The 19,166-nt window shown below is 27.6% G+C and overlaps 2 protein-coding genes across 3 annotated transcripts; one reads left to right on the forward strand and one right to left on the reverse strand.

Moving 5' to 3' along the window:
* Positions 1 to 102: 102 nt before the first annotated feature.
* On the reverse strand, positions 103 to 6,108 carry LOC132938313 (SREBP regulating gene protein). Its single transcript, XM_061005082.1, has 5 exons — positions 6,090 to 6,108; positions 4,969 to 5,102; positions 4,730 to 4,880; positions 2,467 to 2,609; positions 103 to 581 (listed from the first exon to the last, which is right to left on the reverse strand). The coding sequence occupies exons 2-5, from the start codon at positions 5,068 to 5,070 to the stop codon at positions 396 to 398; spliced, it is 582 nt and encodes a 193-aa protein (XP_060861065.1). The 5' UTR covers positions 5,071 to 5,102; positions 6,090 to 6,108; the 3' UTR covers positions 103 to 395.
* Positions 5,504 to 17,053, forward strand: LOC132938311 (scoloptoxin SSD14-like). Of its 2 annotated transcripts, none has more exons than XM_061005078.1 (11): positions 5,504 to 5,978; positions 9,978 to 10,033; positions 11,334 to 11,543; positions 11,964 to 12,184; positions 12,787 to 12,982; positions 13,148 to 13,348; positions 14,975 to 15,203; positions 15,266 to 15,456; positions 15,542 to 15,782; positions 16,431 to 16,544; positions 16,617 to 17,053. In XM_061005078.1, exons 1-11 carry the CDS (start codon positions 5,940 to 5,942, stop codon positions 16,764 to 16,766), a joined length of 1,848 nt encoding a protein of 615 aa, XP_060861061.1. In that variant the 5' UTR covers positions 5,504 to 5,939; the 3' UTR covers positions 16,767 to 17,053. The 2 variants fall into 2 exon arrangements, with proteins under 2 accessions (XP_060861061.1, XP_060861062.1); XM_061005079.1 differs by lacking the exon at positions 5,504 to 5,978 and adding an exon at positions 9,817 to 9,899.
* Positions 17,054 to 19,166: the final 2,113 nt, after the last annotated feature.

Below are 19,166 nucleotides of genomic sequence, written 5' to 3' on the forward strand. Positions count from 1 at the left end.
TGGCTGGACAAACATAAATTACACCAACAATTAAATTATCTATTACTATAAAATATAATCATAAATATAACTGTTAAAATTAAAAAAAAAAAAAAAAAAAAATAAATAAGTAAAATAATTTTAATTTTCTAATTGTACATTATACACAGACTTATTTTCAACACCATATGCCAATATAACAATAATAATATTATAGTCTTGATAAAATCGACAGTCATTATATAAACAATAAAAATGATGTGCTCGACACATGGATCATGTCAAACCGTACACGATTACTTTGGTCAACAACGGTTTGCAATTATTGCACTTTACCCAGGACGATTAATGTACATAATGTGCATATCGGAATGCAATCAATCAAAAAAAAAAATCCGCGTGTCGGCCAACTGCAGTCAGGGTACTTTGTCGGCGGTCGTGTAACAGTGTTTGTTCGATTTTAGGTAGGCGTTTTCGTGTTGGACGCTCTGAGAACTCGTTCGACATTTGGCCAAGCACAGTTCAAAATGATTATTGATCGCCGAGAACAGCACACGGAACGTCTCCGAAGCCTTACCCAGCACGGTTTCTAATAATTTTCTCTGTGATCGGATGCACAAAAACGTATTCGGCGATTAATTATTTTATTGGGTTTTTTTTTAACAATATCATGTCGAGGGCATAGGCGCCACGTAAACGGGTTGAAATTGTTGAGGGGTGCCAGGCACCCGTTAGAAATATTAAATCAACAGGTATTTATTATTTCACAGTAAAATTACTTTTTGAAATAAATTTAAACGATAAAATCGATTTTAAAACGATTATGTTCTGATAATCGACAGTATTTCCTGTATTAACTATATGTGTTTTAGATTCTGAGCGAAGCGATGAATGTATTGATTTTACAATGATGTATGTTTTTTTTTTTTGTTTTTTTTATTATTTTTTTTATTTTTGTGTCTGTCATCACCTTTTAGGACAGTAAAAGTGCTTGGATTTTCTTCAACAGTAACTTTTCTGATAGGAAAGTGAATGTAGTTGGTACTTTGGGGAGGTCAAAAGTAAAAATTTCCCAGTAGTTTTCACAAGCGACGTGAAAAACAAAAGAAAAATTAAGGAAAAACGGGAATTTTTACGCAAAATCTGTTTTCGAGAAAATCGATTTTAGTTTTTGGTGTAACTCTAAAACAAATGACCGTAGGGACATGACATTTTGACTGAATGTTTATATTAGCATTTTCTATACACCATAAAATTTACAAAATATTTTGACTCTTTTTGAGCTGTTTACGGCCATTGTCAGTTTTCAATTTTTTTAGTTTTTTTTTCTATAAATATCAATAAAATTTTATCTGTTGAGTAAAAAAGCTTGAAAATTTAATAGAAGGCTCCTAGGTTATTGTTTCAAAGGCAGATGAAAAAAATTAAAAATCCTTAGTCACAGTTTTTATTTATAAGCATTTAAAGTTCAAATTTTGACAAAATACGGAAAAATCACGAAAAATAGCAAATTTTTTTGAGTTGAGAATTCATAAAAATTTTTCTTTTTAAATCTAAGTTTTGAAAATGTAATATAAGATTACTCATAAGTTTGTCTACCTTTATCAAAAAAAAAAAATGTCTAGAAGAAATTTAAATTAAATTTTTATGAGCGTCTGAAATTTATATTTATACAACATTTGATATTTACTCGATTTCTCATGTAACAATTTTCTTATTTTATTGTAATTAAAAAACGAATGACTGTAGATACTTGAAAATTTCAGTGAATGTTTATATTAGCATTTTCTATACACCATAAAATGTTGAAAATATTTTGACTCTTTTTGAGCTGTTTACGGACATTGTCAGTTTTCAATTTTTTTAGTTTTTTTTCTATAAATATCAATAAATTTTTATTTGTTGGGTAAAAAGGCGTGAAAATTTAATATAAGGCTCCTGATATATCGTTCTAATAGCAGTTGAAAAATATTAAAAATACATAGGCACAATTTTTTTTTATAAGCATTTAAAGTTCAAATTTTGACAACATTTATTAAATTTATAATTTATTAATTATTTTGTGGTTAAAAATTTATAAATTTTTAACTTTTATGGCTAAGGATTGAAAATTTAAAACAAGGCTCCACGTAAATAGGTTATATATAAATTACTTTATTCACAATAATATCATCAAATATACTTGGTAAAATCATAGGCTGACTGACCGTTTTCGCTCAGAATCGTTTTTCTTATACAATGATATTATATCATTGAATTCAAATTTAACACCACCCATTACAGTGACCCACTTGTAACCTACTGTACAGCAGATCGACATCCACTTATCCACCTTTTTTTTTTGCTTATTGGCCCGCGGGTCTGCCATTATTAAATGTGGCAGTCAAATCGCCACCGCCGTTATATTTTTTAAAACCTGGCGCCTATGGTGGCTATATATGACATCGACAATATTATGATCGTGATTTTAATATTAGCAGGACTAACCTTATTGGGATTGAGGCAACATGACACGCAGTGTTCGTACAGCACACAACAGCCATCCGCGTTGCACGTATCACATATATAACGTTTTTCGGTAGTTCCGCAACAGTTGTTCGCTAGGAGATCGGCTCTTTGACATATGTAACCTGTTACAGGAACATATTATAAAGTTGTACATGATTGCTATGATAGGGATTGTCGTTTTAAATTATTATTCCAACAGTTTCTATAATAGTCAACTTAAAACGCATATGAAAACAATTACGATTTTTTTTAAACTGGTTCGATATTACCTGCATTAAAATGAGAGTGGAGGAAATATTAATTTCCTAAAAATTTAATAAAAAATTGGATAACTTTTCGATACTATTTCTAAAAACCATCATCTTTATTACCCACAATTTTCTAAAATTATATCTAAAATGTCTATTATTTTTGTGGAAAAACAATTACATTTCAATAGATTTTATTTTTTAGAATAGGGGTAATAAAATTAATAAGTATGAAGTTGCACATTGATATGAAATTAGAGAACATTCGTTACTCGTACAAGTGATCCTCCCAAAACAGTAACCAACCCAATATACAAAACCTGAGTTTTATATTTATTTTTTTTTTTATTAAAAATATATCCAAATGACAAAACACAAGACAGATTATTCAAAACAAGTTTGCTGTGTAATTAAGAAAACAAGTTATTGATCTAAAGTGATCGAATAGTTACATTTTTTTAAAAGGATTGGCCGTGTTGAAAAAAATTCAAGGCACATCTAAAGATAGTTGTAAGGTAAACAAATCAAGTCAAATATCTAGAAAATGGAGATACATACAGCTGTAACTTACAGAAACAGGTACATACAATTATATTAAATCGAGTAAGGATTGATAAATGTTTTTGTTTTATGTTTTAAGACAATTGGAAATAACTGTTTACCTATATGGCGTTATATGTTGTAATTTAATAACTTACATTTATATTCATATACCTACATGGCTACAATGTTACATAATATGTAATTGCTTATACATCCTAATCTTTCATTACTTTACGTACAACTTTATTTATTTATAAAACATAATAAAAACATAACTCATCTGAATTTTGTATTTTATAATTATTAATCAATTTTTAGTTATTACAATCCAACTTATATACAGAAGTATATTTTAGGGCCGTTCTTACAATGTCCGGTTAAAGTTAACCGACGCTTAACCAGCCGAATTCTGCTTGTAATAAAATCTGTTATCAGTGGGTTAGCGTTAACCAACACTTTACCGGACAATGTTAGAACTGCACTTCTATTAAAATTATACTACCAATCCTTTGTTTTGGGTAAAAGTAAATTCCAGAATGGTAGTACACATTTTAATTTAAAACTTAAAGGTAAAGAATTTTGAAAAACAATGATCAAAAAAATAAAATAAATACTTATAAATTGGTTATTGTAGGTAATATTAACCAAAATATTTACCAAGATATATTAAGAAAGTATAATTATTTTTATTTATTTGGTTTATAATTAACAAATAAACTATATGAATTTGTACAACTATTACTATAAAAGATTATTAATCAATAAATTGTATTAATATTTAATGGTTACAAAACTAATTTCATTATTAATACAAATAGTGGTAGTAGGCTCTATTCAAATTAATTGTGTGTGATTAACAGGGAAAATGAATAAATAACTTCAAAAGGTAAGTTAATGAATTGGAAAAACACTGGTTTACCATAATATTATATAATAATATGTTACATATTTATTTATAAAATTAATAACATTGATTAAAGTAAAATCAACTATAAAACAAACATTTGACTTAAATAATTGACTTTGGTAAATATTTTGTTTATATTTTCATCTCGAGGATTCCAAGTACATCTGCTATAATTAACTAAAAACCATTTCTAAACAAATATAAGATAATCTTTAACAATTATTTTGTTTTTAAATGATTCTAAATCCTAATATAATATTATGTAGTAGCAGCAAATTTTGTATTATCAAAATTATAATTAATACAGTTGTGTAACATTATGCAGAGAATGGGATTTAAATTATAAATTAATGTTACAATATGTCAATATTTTAATATAATTATTATAACTAGCATACGTGCGATTACTCAAGCTTACCATTTCTAGATTCAATTTAATGGTAAATATGTATTTTGTTAAAAAAAATATAGATTAATGACCATGCTATACTCAGCTATATTCACTATAATGTAATTTGAGCTTAACGGCAAAAGTGATAAGTACCTTTGTCATCTGCTATATATTCTCTGCCTTGTACAGTATTCCGACAACTTTGAAGTGATGAGTTGTTCAAATCGACTTCGGCTGACATCCAAATGAAAGCACTGTGATCCATTTTTCTTGGAATTCGCCATGTGTCTGTACGTCTGGGTGACTAAAAGTTTGATAAATTGAGTTTTTTACAGAACTTAGGTCCTAGATTAAAACCATGTTAACTAATATTATTGGGTTATTATACTTACAATCAATAAGAAACTGACAATACAGTATGTTAACGAACAGCCAAAAATCACTGACAGCACGATTTTTCGTCTAATGAAACTGAATAAAAAAGCTCTCCACATGACAGGAAATTGGTACCTGGCATTTTCAGTGGCTAAATATGAAATAAAAATAAACTTAACTATTGAGATCCACTACAATTAAATTGTAATCATAGTTGAGACGCAGGCCATAAAGAACATAATAAATATCTATAACAGTAACTAGACTTTAATTTTTTTAAATAGTATAATATTTAATGTTGCCAAACGACGTTCAATTGAAGTTTGAAGTATTGACCTCGAAAACCCAATAAACCCATCAATACATTTTAATAATATATAGGTAGGTAAATATTTAGAATATTGATAGTTTTATTAATTTTAATAAAGAATAAAGATATTGAGTGAAATTTTTAATTTTACAGTAAATTGTTATCAATCTTAAAACTAAGATAACATGGCCGGCGCAGTGATAAGAACGATTTGATAATAATTGATAACATTATGACTGTACTAAAATTGTAGATTAAAAAGTTCAAGAGTTCACTTTCAGATATTTGACATATTATTTCCTATTTTGTGACTTAGTTTCTGACTTTGTGTACACACTAGTTCACTACAGTATTACACTACACGTCTTCAACACTGACATGGTGACATATTATTATCACTAAATTATTGTCAGTTATTGTTGACTGTTGTTCATTACTCAGTTGTGAGTTTTTGAGGTGTCGCAGTCGCACAACGTGGTTTTTTTTTAATAGTACTTACCTATATCTATATAAATATCGTAATAGTGATAGATTTAAAGTAAATTTTAATGAACTGTTCCCTTATTAAGATTAATTTGAACTATTTGAGTGTAATCTGAAAAGTATTCGAATATGAAAATATTCGAATTAGTTACTATTTAATTAAGTTTTTTAAACGTGTAGATGTCTATGTAACTAATGAGTATGGAGGGACCTATACAACTATCCAAGAACCAGGTAGGTACCTACATAATATTATTTACTAAGTTGATTATATAAGTAGAAATATTTTATCTTCGTGTAAAATATATTTTAAATCTATTTACATCTACTATGATAACTTCTTACCAAAAGGCTGTATGTACTATGTGTTCTTTCTGGCGACGTACGCCAATAGGTATTTTGTGATGTTCTGCACATCAATTTTAAACCATTAATTCGAATAATTTGTCTCGTACGTGTTACTCTCAGATAGTTAATTTTTGTAAATACCTAGATAAAATGTATTTATAGAATAACTGATATAATAGTTGCCGCATTATAGCTAGTTTAGTTGTTTACCTACTTACTAATCTACTAACAGTTATTCCATACGCTATAGTGCTATAACCTATATTTCTGTAAAAATTAGATATTAATTGTTCGTAAATGATGGTCGCCGGTCGGATAGGTCCTGCTAACTACATAATTGATAATATTACTTATTATCAACGAATATCAACCCTACCACCGGTTAATTTTTTATAGTAACCGTTCAATATTAATTTGTCACCGCTCTAATCTAACGAATTTCTGGTATGGTTACTAAATTATTTAAGTTGTTTGAAAATCAATCGAATTTTTAATTTGCCGTGTTCAATTGATTATTTTGTGTTCTTCTTCATTAAAATGAATTTCTTACAACTACCTAGGTACCTTGGTAGGTTACTGGTTAGGTACACTGTTCGTATAAACTAGTTTAATTCAAAGTACTCGTTGTATATTACAAGCTTTTAAATATAGGTTGGTATACCTACCTAAACATAATACATTTTAGATGCTGAGCAGAGCGATGAATGCATTTATTGTACAATGATTTGGTTTTTATGTATTCACGATAAGTAGTCCGCCCCCTTAAAATGTAAAAATATAATTCCCGTTCCTTATAAAAGCGTCGGGAAAATAAAAATAATGTGAAAACCGAAATGTATACTCAAATTCTTCGACAAAATCGATTTTATTTTTTTGCTGTAGGTAATTCAAAATTAAATTACCGTTAACTTGAAATTTTCACCAACTTTTAATACTATTATTTTCTACAGGTACCATGACACATTTTTCAAAATATTTTTGGAATATTTATAGATATTTGAAATATTCTTCTTATTTTTTATGTCGATAAAGAATTTTTAAATTTGACCTCCCGAATGCACCAACTAGATTCACTATATCCCATCGAACAAGATACTATTGAAGAACATCGAAGCAAGTTTTACTGCCCCAAACCGTGATGACAGACACAAAAAAAAATATAAAAAGGTGGGTAAGTGGATGTCGCTCTGCTGTACAGTAGGTTACAAGTGGGTCACTGTAATGGATGGTGTTAAATTTGAATTCAATGATATAATATCATTGTATAAGAAAACGATTCTGAGCGGGGGCGGTTCATCGGTCTGGATATTTTACATTGCTATTATATTTTTTATATAGCCTATAATATGTTGATTTAATATTATAAATTACAACAAAATAATTAAAATCGTTATTTTTATTTTTTTTAATGGTTTAACAATGGTGTTTATTTTTTTTAAGTCGGTCAGCCTATGATAATAATTATTACCTAGTATATTTGATGATATTATTGTGAATAAAGTAATTTATATATTATAACCTATTTACGTGGAGCCTTGTTTTAAACCTTGTTTCAATCCTTAGCTATAAAAGTTGAACATTTTATAATTTTTATCTACAAAATAATTATTAAATTTTAAATTTGATAAATTTTGTAGAAATTCAAACTTTAAATGCTTATAAAAAAAAATTGTGCCTAGGTATGTATTTTTAATATTTTTCAACTGCTATTGTAACAATATATCAGGAGCCTTGCATTAAATTTTCACGCTATTTTACCCAACAAATAAAATTTTTCACGTCGCTTTTGAAAACTACTGGGAAATTTTTACTTTTGACCCCCCAAAGTACCAACGAGATTCACTTTCCTATCAGAAAAGTTACTGTTGAAGAAAATCCAAGCACTTTTACTATCCTAAAAGGTGATGACAGACACAAAAAAAAACACACATCATTGTAAAATCAATACACTCATCGCTCAGCTCAGAATCTAAAACAAAATGTCTACCGGGAAGTCAAATTAAATTTTTTGAGCGTTTGAAGTTCAAATTTTTACGACATTGGATTCACCTGATCTCTTATGGAACGATCTTCTTATTTTGTTGTTGATATACTCTAAATTTACACCAAAAGTTTTTCTTATCGTTTTCTATCCATAAAAAAATGTTCATAATATTTTGACTTGTTTCAAGCTCATTTACAGAAATTTTCAATTTTCAATTTTTAGTTTTTTTTACTATAAGACTATAAATGACTAAAATTTAATTCGTTGGTTTAAAAAGCTTGGAAATTTATACAAACTAGGCTCCTCACACATTGTTACAATTGTAACGATATCAGTTAATTTTTTGTAATTTAAAAATATTATTCGTGGGTCCTTGAAACTTTTAAAGTATATTATTATATTTTATACACATATTTAAATGTTCAAATGCAATTTTTCTGGAAAAAATTAATTTATCCTGTACGAGGTATAATGCCTAATAGTAAAATAAATTACTTTAATCACAATAATATAAAATATTCTTACTATTATTATGGGCTGAGACTGTCTTCGCTTAGAATCGTTTTTCGTATACAAAGATTTTATATATTTTATATTTTATATCTATTACAGTGACCCACTTGTAACCTACTGTACAGCAGAGTGACACCCACTTGCCCTCTTTTTTTTAAAATTTTAGAATATTGGATAAGACAGCAGTTATTGATAATTAGGTAGGCGCAGAATAATATTTGCGTATCAAGAATAATTATATGAATAAAATTATAATTTCAATTAAAAATAATCATAATTATATTATATTTCTCTCGTTTATCTCTCTTTCTCTACGATAGTCGAGAAGTACTTATATAATATATTATGTGCGGCAGAACGTTGTGATGATAAAATAAGGCTGATCTAATATAATATTTAAAATATTCTGATTCCTATAATAGTAAAATGTAAAAACTTTAAAGTAGATTATATTTTCATGTAAAAAAGTAATTCGATTTTTTTAGCGATGAATAACTTCAATGAAATGCCATATAGAATTACTGTATAAACACTTCCTATATATTTTTGAGTTGGTAAAGAAAAAGTAGGCTGCAGTGTTATAATCAAAAAAATCTTTTTCTTAACTTAAACATTTTTAAAAAAATTTTGTTTTAACTTTTAACTTATTAAGTTAACCAAAACTATTAACTTTTTCTCATTATTCCATATTAACATAGCCCAGTTGAAACAAAATTATTAACTTAACTTGCTTTGGTTATAACTTATAACTATAGAGTACCTAGTAACTATTAAGTCGTCCTACATGCAGGTACCCATTGGCTATTCGTTTCACTGTATTGTATGTATAATAATAATCTGTGTATCAATGTACAAAAATATTATGTGGATTCAAGTTGTCCGATGAGGTCCTAAATTAGTGTTATCGGCTTTGAATAAATTGTAACCTCGCTTACACCTCCCATACAATTCCAGAGATAATAAAGCACAGTTTAAAGCGATGGTATTAATAACATATTTGTTGAGATATTAATTTTATAATATTATAATGACTTATAATACCTACAATAGTACCTACTATTTAATGTAATAGCTACAAATTACAATAATACAGTGTATAATTTTAGAACTTGTATAGTGATTATATTATTATATTATAATATTTTTAATTTCGATCCACAACGTTTTTAATACTGATCATGTTCGATTTAATTGTTATGATATTATTCAACAATTAAATCTTGAGTGTTGCAATCTTGGTTGGATAGTATGAATTAGTTAAAATAACGAAATATTTTTATCATATTCAGTTTGTTTTTGATCGTCCCTATGTGAGTGCCATTATTATAAATCGCCATAATAGGCACCAAATTAAGTTTTCGTTTATAGGTAATACTATTTTTTTTTAGATTGTACATCGATTCATCAAGGCAAACAGAAAACGAATTGGCAATATGAACATCAGGTACGTTTGTACTTTGTATTAGTTGTATTTACGGTTAGTACATAACATATTTAATATATAAGCCTGTAAAGGTATATTTATATAATATTATGCATTATATACCTAGCTAATTCAACATAATGTAAATTTGTATTTGGGAAAAAAAAACAAAAAAAAAAACAATTATATCTGTAATATAACCATTTGCACAACCAAGGGGGCTCTCCTGGAGACCCTCCCTGGAATAATTTTTACAATAGTCAACATAAGTGCTAAAACGAGCTAAAATAATCACCTATAGTATCGTATAAAAGAGCTAAAATACCAGGTATTTGGGTGTTTTTTTCTAGTTTTTAAATTTAGAAGAGGTTTTGTTTAAAAGCCTGAAAATGTACAATCTTATTCAACAATTATTAATGTATCATCATGTATAAAGTTTACACTTTCTAATATAATTATAACTTATATTATTTATAATTTTACTTAATATTGGTTACTAATAATTTATAGTAGTACGTACTTGGAAGTTAGTAATAAATGGCTGCACATAATATGCCTCATAGATTTTGTGCGGAGCGATGGATGCATTGATTTTACCATGTGCATTTATCTTTTTGTTCCTGTCATGATCTTTCGGATCAGTAAAAATTCTTTAATATATTTTTTGGTAGCAAAGTGAATCTAGTTGGTATTCTAGCAGGGTGTAAAGAAAAAACTGTTGATGGCTTTCAAAAGTAAAAAAATTGTAATACTATTCAAAATAGTTAAGAAAAACAAAAATCTCCTACGTGTATTATCATATTTTATATAAACAATAATATTTTACTAAAAGTTATATTTTAATTATTTTATAGCACGCAATTATCTTGACTTTTACATAAAATTGTTATAGGTATGATAAAAAATGTTCACGACTCTTGATTGACGAATGATTATATTATGCTACCTCCTCCTCTCTCCCCCCCCCCCTTAATACGTCTCTGATAATTTGATATATTTGGTATAATTGTATATTTGCATTTATGTCACACGGATTTTGTAGCATAATATTATATACATAATACATACATTATATAAATACCAGCATTTTATTATTCGAAAAATAATTGTCTGATAAAGTATTTCACTTCGCCACGCCACTGAATCAGGGGCACTGATAGCATTCATACATTAATTATTTAATACAAATATGTCTTGCAATTAATATGGTAACGAAATCCATTGAACATTGTGTCGAACGTGGTTATAAATATTATTATATAGAGCCTATATGGCTATATAGTACTATAACATAAAATGTATTTTGTATTGTTTTTTTCAGATTACAGTCGATGCGTTATTACCTAACAGGACTGGTGGCATTGGGCACCGTAGTATTGTTTTTTTTCGTATTTTCGTCACACCATGTCCACAATGACCACATCAGTATTCCCGACCCAGAATTCCCGATTCCGGCATCAAGTATGCCGATGGGTTTGTACAACAAGGTCGGTGTTGTATCCAACGGCGGACCGTGTGCACAAATTGGAGTGTAATATAATAATAAACATTTTATCTTACAGATATGGCACGTGCAGAATTTAAAATTTGTGGGTAGCTACAATGTACAGTTTTTTTGTAATATAATATCAATAAAATATATTTAATGAATTAACGAAACAATAAAAACATTTAAAGGAAATGTTACTAAAATATTTATGTTTCGTAAATAATGTGAGATGGGGGGCTACTTTTTCTCCCATTGATGTTTTATACTTTAATTACCTACACTGCCGTGCCCTTTAAACTTTTGTTAATATTATTTTTTACAAATAATCACAAAACTCGTATAAAAAAGGAGATATGTGACTTTAGTTATGAAAATAAACGTTAATATTATAATTGATTAAATTCTCGGACATTAAATATAATATAATATTGTAGTAATCCGGTAATTATTGTTTTAAAAAAGGGACGTGATGTCGAATGGAGGAAATGCCGTTGATGCAGCAGTAGCTACAATGTTGTGCGAAGGTGCCCTGTGTCCAGAGTACATGGGTATCGGTGGTGGATTCATAATGAGTATCTACAACTCAACAACCAAAAAAGTGATGACAATCGATGCGCGTGAAACAGCCCCTGCTGCGGCGACTATATCAATGTTCGTAGAAGATCCTTTGAAATCTATATACGGTACTTGTTACATACATGTTCAAAAAACAATTTGAAAAAGCCTTGGTCTATATGTGGCATTGGCGCGACTATAGCTTGATAAATTATTGGGGGTTGCTGAAATGATGTAACTATTAGAGTGCTATTTATACAGGTATAAAAATCAGAAACAATTTAATGTCTAAACTGGTCTCTGAATTTGTAAACTTTAGACAATTTATACGTAAACCGTGTAAAAATTGTATTTATTTTTAAGAATCATTTAAGATTATCTAAATGACACAATAGGTATGGGGACAAATCCGATTACTTCCGATTACTTTGTCATTATTAATTATTGTATGTATTAGTATAAGCCGTATTTATTCCAAGGCTTTCATTTATTTATGTTTCATAGTACAAAGTCGAACATTTTAATTCTGAATTCTTTTTAGAAATAATAAATCATAATAATCATAATTCATAACTTGAAACATGTTACAATTGTATCCAGTATCATCAAGTTGTGTGTTATAACGCGTATTCAATTATAGTATGCACAAATGCACAATAAAATATAATTAACAGTCATTGCAATTTAGAGGTTCTTATAAAAATAAGAAAATTATATTTTTTTAATCTAGGAGGAATGGCGGTTGCAGTTCCAGGGGAACTCAAAGGCTATTCGACAATTTATAATTTATACGGTGGTGGCGTTTCGTGGGAATCGTTATTTGAACCAACTATTAAATTATGCGAAGAAGGTATGACGATCAGTAAACGTCTAGCAATTAACTTGAATAATCACGAAGACTTGATAAAAAATGACTTGCTGCTCAGGTATATATTTACAACATTAAGTATTTAAGTGAGCATTAAAACAAGATTAGATTGTATAATTATTTTTGTGTATGTATAATGTTATGTGTATATGTATAATATTATTTATCATAGAATTTATATTATTTCAATAAATAAATAAAAGTTTTGTGTTTTATTTTGTAGAGAAGCTTTTTTTGATGAAAAAACCGGTCACGTGAAAACCGCCGGGGAACAGTATACATTTCCAAAGTTGGCAGAAACAATGAAAATTATAGCAAAAGAAGGTGTAGATGCCATTTACAATGGTTCGTTAACATCTAAATTATTGGAAGATTTAAAAGAAGTGAATGGAATAATCACAAAAGAAGATTTAGCCAATTATACGTAAGTAACTTATACATTACGAATTTTACTTTTAGTAATACGGTGGGTTGAATTCATTTTTGCGAAAACATTGTATTTGAAAATTTCATTGTACGTTTAAAATATAATATTATACCTACGTTAAAAGTTTTAAGAACTCAGGAATAAAATATTTAAATTACAACAAAATAAATTAAATTGTTATTCTTCGTTTAAATATAATTTAATTTTGACTAAATGTTAGCTTCAAATGTGTATAAAAAAAACTGCGAATGTGGAATCTTGAATTAAATTTTCAAACTCTACGACCATTGGTCATTGACCAGCAAAAAAATTTTCATCGACAATTATTGAAAAAAACTAAAAAAAATTTAAAATTTAAAGTACCTATAAATAGCTCAACAATTTGTCATCATTTATGGAAAATTCTAATATAAATATTTGTAAAACTTTCAAGTATCTTTTATTTATTTATTTTTAGATTCTGAGCGGAGCGATGAATGTATTGATTTTACAATGATGTGTATTTTTTTTTTATTTTATTCATTTATTTTTTTTTGTGTTTATCATCACGTTTTAGTACAGTAAAAATGCTTTGATTTTCTTTAACAGTATCTTTTCTGTTAGGTAAGTGAATCTAGTTGGTTCTTTGAGGGGCCAAAAGTAAAAAATGTTCAGTAGTTTTCAAAAGCGCCGTGAAAAACAAAACAAAATTATGGAAAAACGGGAATTTTTACGTAAAATCGATTTTTTTTGTTGGTGTAACTCTAAAACAGATGACAGTAGATACATGAAATTTTGACTGAATGTTCATATTAGCATTTTCTATACATCATAACATTTTCAAAATATTTTGACTTATTTTGAGCTGTTTATGGACATTTTCATTTTCCAATTTGCTTAATTTTTATTCTATAAATATAAATAAAATTTTATTTGTTGGGTAAAAAAGCTTGAAAATTTAATAGAAGGCTCCTAATATATTGTTTCAAAAACAGATGAAAAATATTAAAAATCTATAGTCACATTTTTTTTTATAAGCATGTAAATGCAAATATAGACAAAATACGTAAAATTCACGAAAATGGTCAAATTGATTTGAGTTAGAAATTCATAAAAATGTTTCTATTTAAATCTAAGATTTTAAAATGTAACACAAGATTACTCAAAAATTTTTCTACCTTTATCAAAAAAAAAAAATGTTTACTAGCAAATCAAATTAAATTTTTGAAGAATAATTTTACAAGATTGGGTATTCACTCGATTTCTCGTGTAGCAATTTTGTGTAAATATTAGAATTTTCCCTTTGAAAATATTTTATTTTTTATACTTTTTTTTTTAAATAAGAAATATGGTTTTATTAATTCTATTTAATCATTTTTATCTAAGTTTTGGGAGTTAATTTGATTTTGATTTTTTTTGGGTGATAAAATAAAATACTCTAATTTATATTATTTTATAGTATTTTATATTTATAGTATACAGAGTTCTTCTGTTTTTTTTTAATTACCAGAAAAAAAATTCTAGCTACACCACTGCCAAATGGAAATGTAACCTTTGGTAAATTTAAATCAATTTATTATGTATGCACATTGTATTTATATAATTCATTATAATATTTACAAAAAATAAATGTTATGTTTTTAGAATTGAAATCAAAGAGTCTTTTCCAGTAAATTTAAAAAGTGGACATACAATACATGTGGGGCCACCACCTAGTTCTGGTATCATATTGGCATACATACTCCGAATATTGGATGGGATATTACCAGCACCTGATATTGGCTTGGATGCACATCGATTTGTGGAAGCTTTCAAATTTGGGTTTGGGGCAAGAACCCATTTAGGAGATCATAAATTTGTTAATGTGTCTCAAGTAATACTTTAAATTTCTAATGTTTTTAACATATCCATACTTGAATAGACTTACTTTTTTAGATTTATGATAAAGTAAAATCAGATAGATACATCAATAGTATTCGAAATAATATATCTGATAGTTTTACTTCGTCAGATCCAAGATACTATGGAGCTGATTACGATATGCCAGAGAATCACGGGACTGCTAACATTGTCGTAACAGATTCAGCGGGAAATACTGTTGTAGCTACAAGTACATTAAATACTTAGTAAGTATTAAAGTATTTTTTTACATTTATAATTTATGTAATTATTACATTAGTATCATAGGCACTGATTTAATTTTTATTTTAGCTTCGGTTGTGGTTTCATGTCTCCTAGTACTGGTATACTTTTAAATAATGAAATGGATGATTTTTCTACTCCTGGAGTCATTAACTATTATGGTATTCCGTCTTCACCTGCCAATTTTATCGAACCAGGCAAGCGACCAATGTCGTCAATGTGTCCAACTATATTTACTGATAAAAATGGTGACTTTGTTCTTGGTGTCGGAGCTGCAGGAGGATCGAAAATCACTCTTGCTACTGCTTATGTATGAATTCTTTTTCTAAATCTATATTGTTTGAATTTTTTAATTAACTTGAAATTATTCTAGTAAGTTTGAAATTATATCTTATTTAGCTCCAACATTTAAATAGTTGTAGAAAAGGCGAATAAATAATTTACATACCTACTTGAGTAATTTTCTTTTATAATTTATATCTAATAGACATTACTAAAAACTATTACTATTGCTACAAAATACTTTTTACAATATTTTAAATAACCTATTTAGTATTAATTTAATATTTAGGTGTTTATTGAATTAATCATTCCAAATAATTCTATTGAAATTACTTTTTATTGGTACCAATTAGGTTTTACAAATAACATAGTTAATCATTATATTTTCCCAAAAATTTTATATACCCTGTAAAACCCTGTATTTGTAAGTACTTACCTTACAAACTTGAGATTTTTAAAAGTGTATTGCATTGGTATATACGAAAATGAAAAAAATTGATTGATTAGGTATCTGTGGGATTAAGAAAATTATAGTTATTCTAATTAAGTATAAGAATAATCATTGATTTTAAATACTACTAATACTATTATTGTAGTATTTATAATCAATTTATTATCAGTAATTAAATAATGTTTTAAAATTGTATAACATTTCAAAAATGTTTGCTGTTTTCAGGTGTCTGCCCTCAAGTTATGGTATAATAAAACATTAAAAGAAGTGATAGACCAACCCAGAATTTACCACCAACTTATACCTATGGAAGTTCAATATGAGTATGGAACGACTAAGGTATGTGAGAAATAATTTCTTTGATTATAGTACTAGTTCAATTTTAGTTATAAGTCCATTGCATCTTTTCAGGATATAATAAATAAACTTATGGATATTGGTCATCCAGTCGTTAGATTGGAGAATGGAGCATCAGCAGTTACAGCCATTGCTAAGACTTCTTCAGGGATGTTTGAAGCTATGCCAGATTTCAGACGGCCAGGAAACTCATCCGGATATTAATACAATATTATGTTTTATATTGATTGGATTTTAATAAATATTTGTTGTATAAAGTACCTTGTATGTTCCTAAAATATTATTGTAACCAAAAAGTACTATGATCCATGTTTTTGAAATTTAGTTGTATGATAAAAAATATTTATCGATGCATTTTTACTGTGATACAATTTAGATTAAACTTAAGTTCTATAATTGTTTACTATTACTTGTTTTTATGAAATATTTATACATACAGTGGTGTACACTTTTATGTTTGTGTATATTACTTGAATAAAGACAATAAAGACATAAAACAATTATGGTTTGTGATTTGAAATAGGTAGTCATTTCTTATACTCAGTATAAACAAATAGATGCATTTGTTTCTAATACTTACTAAAGGTAATTTATACCTAAACTGACATAAGGTAATAATCATTAAACATTTTTAATTATTTTATCACAAAACATTGTTGAGGGGGTTGGGAGAGTCCAGCCCCCATGGACCCCTCAGATTGTCAGATACAGCTCTGTAGTGGCGCCAATAACATATGTATGGTATGACAATACAATATTTCATTTGCACCATTCGATCACATACTTCAAATGCTTTAAGTAATTAAAAAAAAAGTACTGTAAGAACCACTTATGACGAATTTTACCTCTATCGTATTACATTTTTAAGTTTTTTGACTTGCAAAGAAAAATGTTATCAACTTAAATAGAAAACAAAGTGTCATACAATTATCCACATATCAGTATTTTACATCATAATATATTAATTTTGTTTGTTTTAAAAGTTTTAATTGAAATTAATATTTGATAATCATTATTGTTAAAATATATTAATCATCATACTAAAAAATATTTGAAAGACACGTTTGTCTTGCTGTTTCACAATTTATGATTTATTTTGTTATCTGTTATTTTTAATATATTATGTCCTAAGTATTCTTAGAAATCTTAGTCAAATTGTTCTCGAATTCACCCTGTCTAACACTTGACAAAACAAATCTATTTTATTCATAGTAATATATATTATATAATATATATAGCTGTGGTGTACCTAACTAGAATTTTAAGGGCCGTAGCATAAAATATAAAATCTACTGGTGCCTCTAAAATGTTTAAACAAACAAAAGATAACTTATCACTATTTTATATTAAAAAATGAACATTTAATTACAACGTGAAGTCAATTATTTGGTTCAAAACTTAAGTATCAAAACGTGTCGAGGAACATTAACATATTTATAAAAAAGTACAATAACAATAATTACCTATTAAGTATGTAAATAATTTGACAGTAAATAGGTGGAAATAATTAAATATAAATGAACAGATATAAAAAATGTTAAATACTTTTAACTTAAACTTTCCATACTACAATAACTTAATGTGTCAACAAAATGAGTCGACTTGCCCAGCCTTGTAAATCATTATAATAACCAATAGCAATACATTTATACATGATAATAGATCGACGCCCGACAGACCGGCGTCTCAGCTCAAAATCGTTTTTTTGTTCGCAGTGATTTATCATTGAATTCGAGACGTGTAACATTCCAATCACAGTGACCCACTCGATGACGTAGTAGGCACACACTATAGCTAGAGCAGTACTTGACTCCTAAACTGTACAGCAGAGTGGTTATACCTACTTTCCCCCTTTTTTTTATGTTATTATTATTATTGTTATGTGCCTACTTGTAACGATAAAAATACTTTACCTGTGCATGCAGATTAATATTAAATAGGTATTGTTTAAATTCTGTTTTAAAATTTAATAATAGTATGTGCATACAAAATAACTATCCACACAATACAATCCAGTATGAGGTATCCACTATCTCATTTTAGACTTTAGGCAATTGTCTCACATTACTCGTCGCACAATTATAATATACCTAGTGTATTACAGGTAAATAGATAATTCTAACTTTTGATTTTTTTCTCATCCTTATAATATGTTTGCACGAACGATGAACCCACACCGTACGTCTGTACAGTAGGTACGTCCCAAAAATTTCACATCGCCTTTAGTATATGTCCGTGGAAATTCAATACATTTAAATGCAGTGTCCTTACCGCAGTTATAAGTATAGACATTTGGAATGGCATGAGATTAAACATTTTTTTATGTAATTGAGTTTTTTTAATCTTCAAGATGGCAATTTTCTTGATTACATTTTTAAAACGGTTTAATCAAATAAATATTAATATTGAGTGAAAATTGATCAAGTTAGGGGACGCTACTCATAAAGCGAAACGTACCTATATAACATATTAAATAGTTCAATAATTTCTAATGGTTATGACTCATAATCAAGTTATTGAAAATCTGACAAGCGGTAATAGTAAAATTTATTGTAAAGTTCTTAGTAATTGTATGTCGCATGCGATACAAATTTGTCACAGTCG

This window comes from Metopolophium dirhodum, chromosome 2 (genome assembly GCF_019925205.1).
Source record: "Metopolophium dirhodum isolate CAU chromosome 2, ASM1992520v1, whole genome shotgun sequence".
NCBI classification, from domain to species: domain Eukaryota; kingdom Metazoa; phylum Arthropoda; class Insecta; order Hemiptera; family Aphididae; genus Metopolophium; species Metopolophium dirhodum.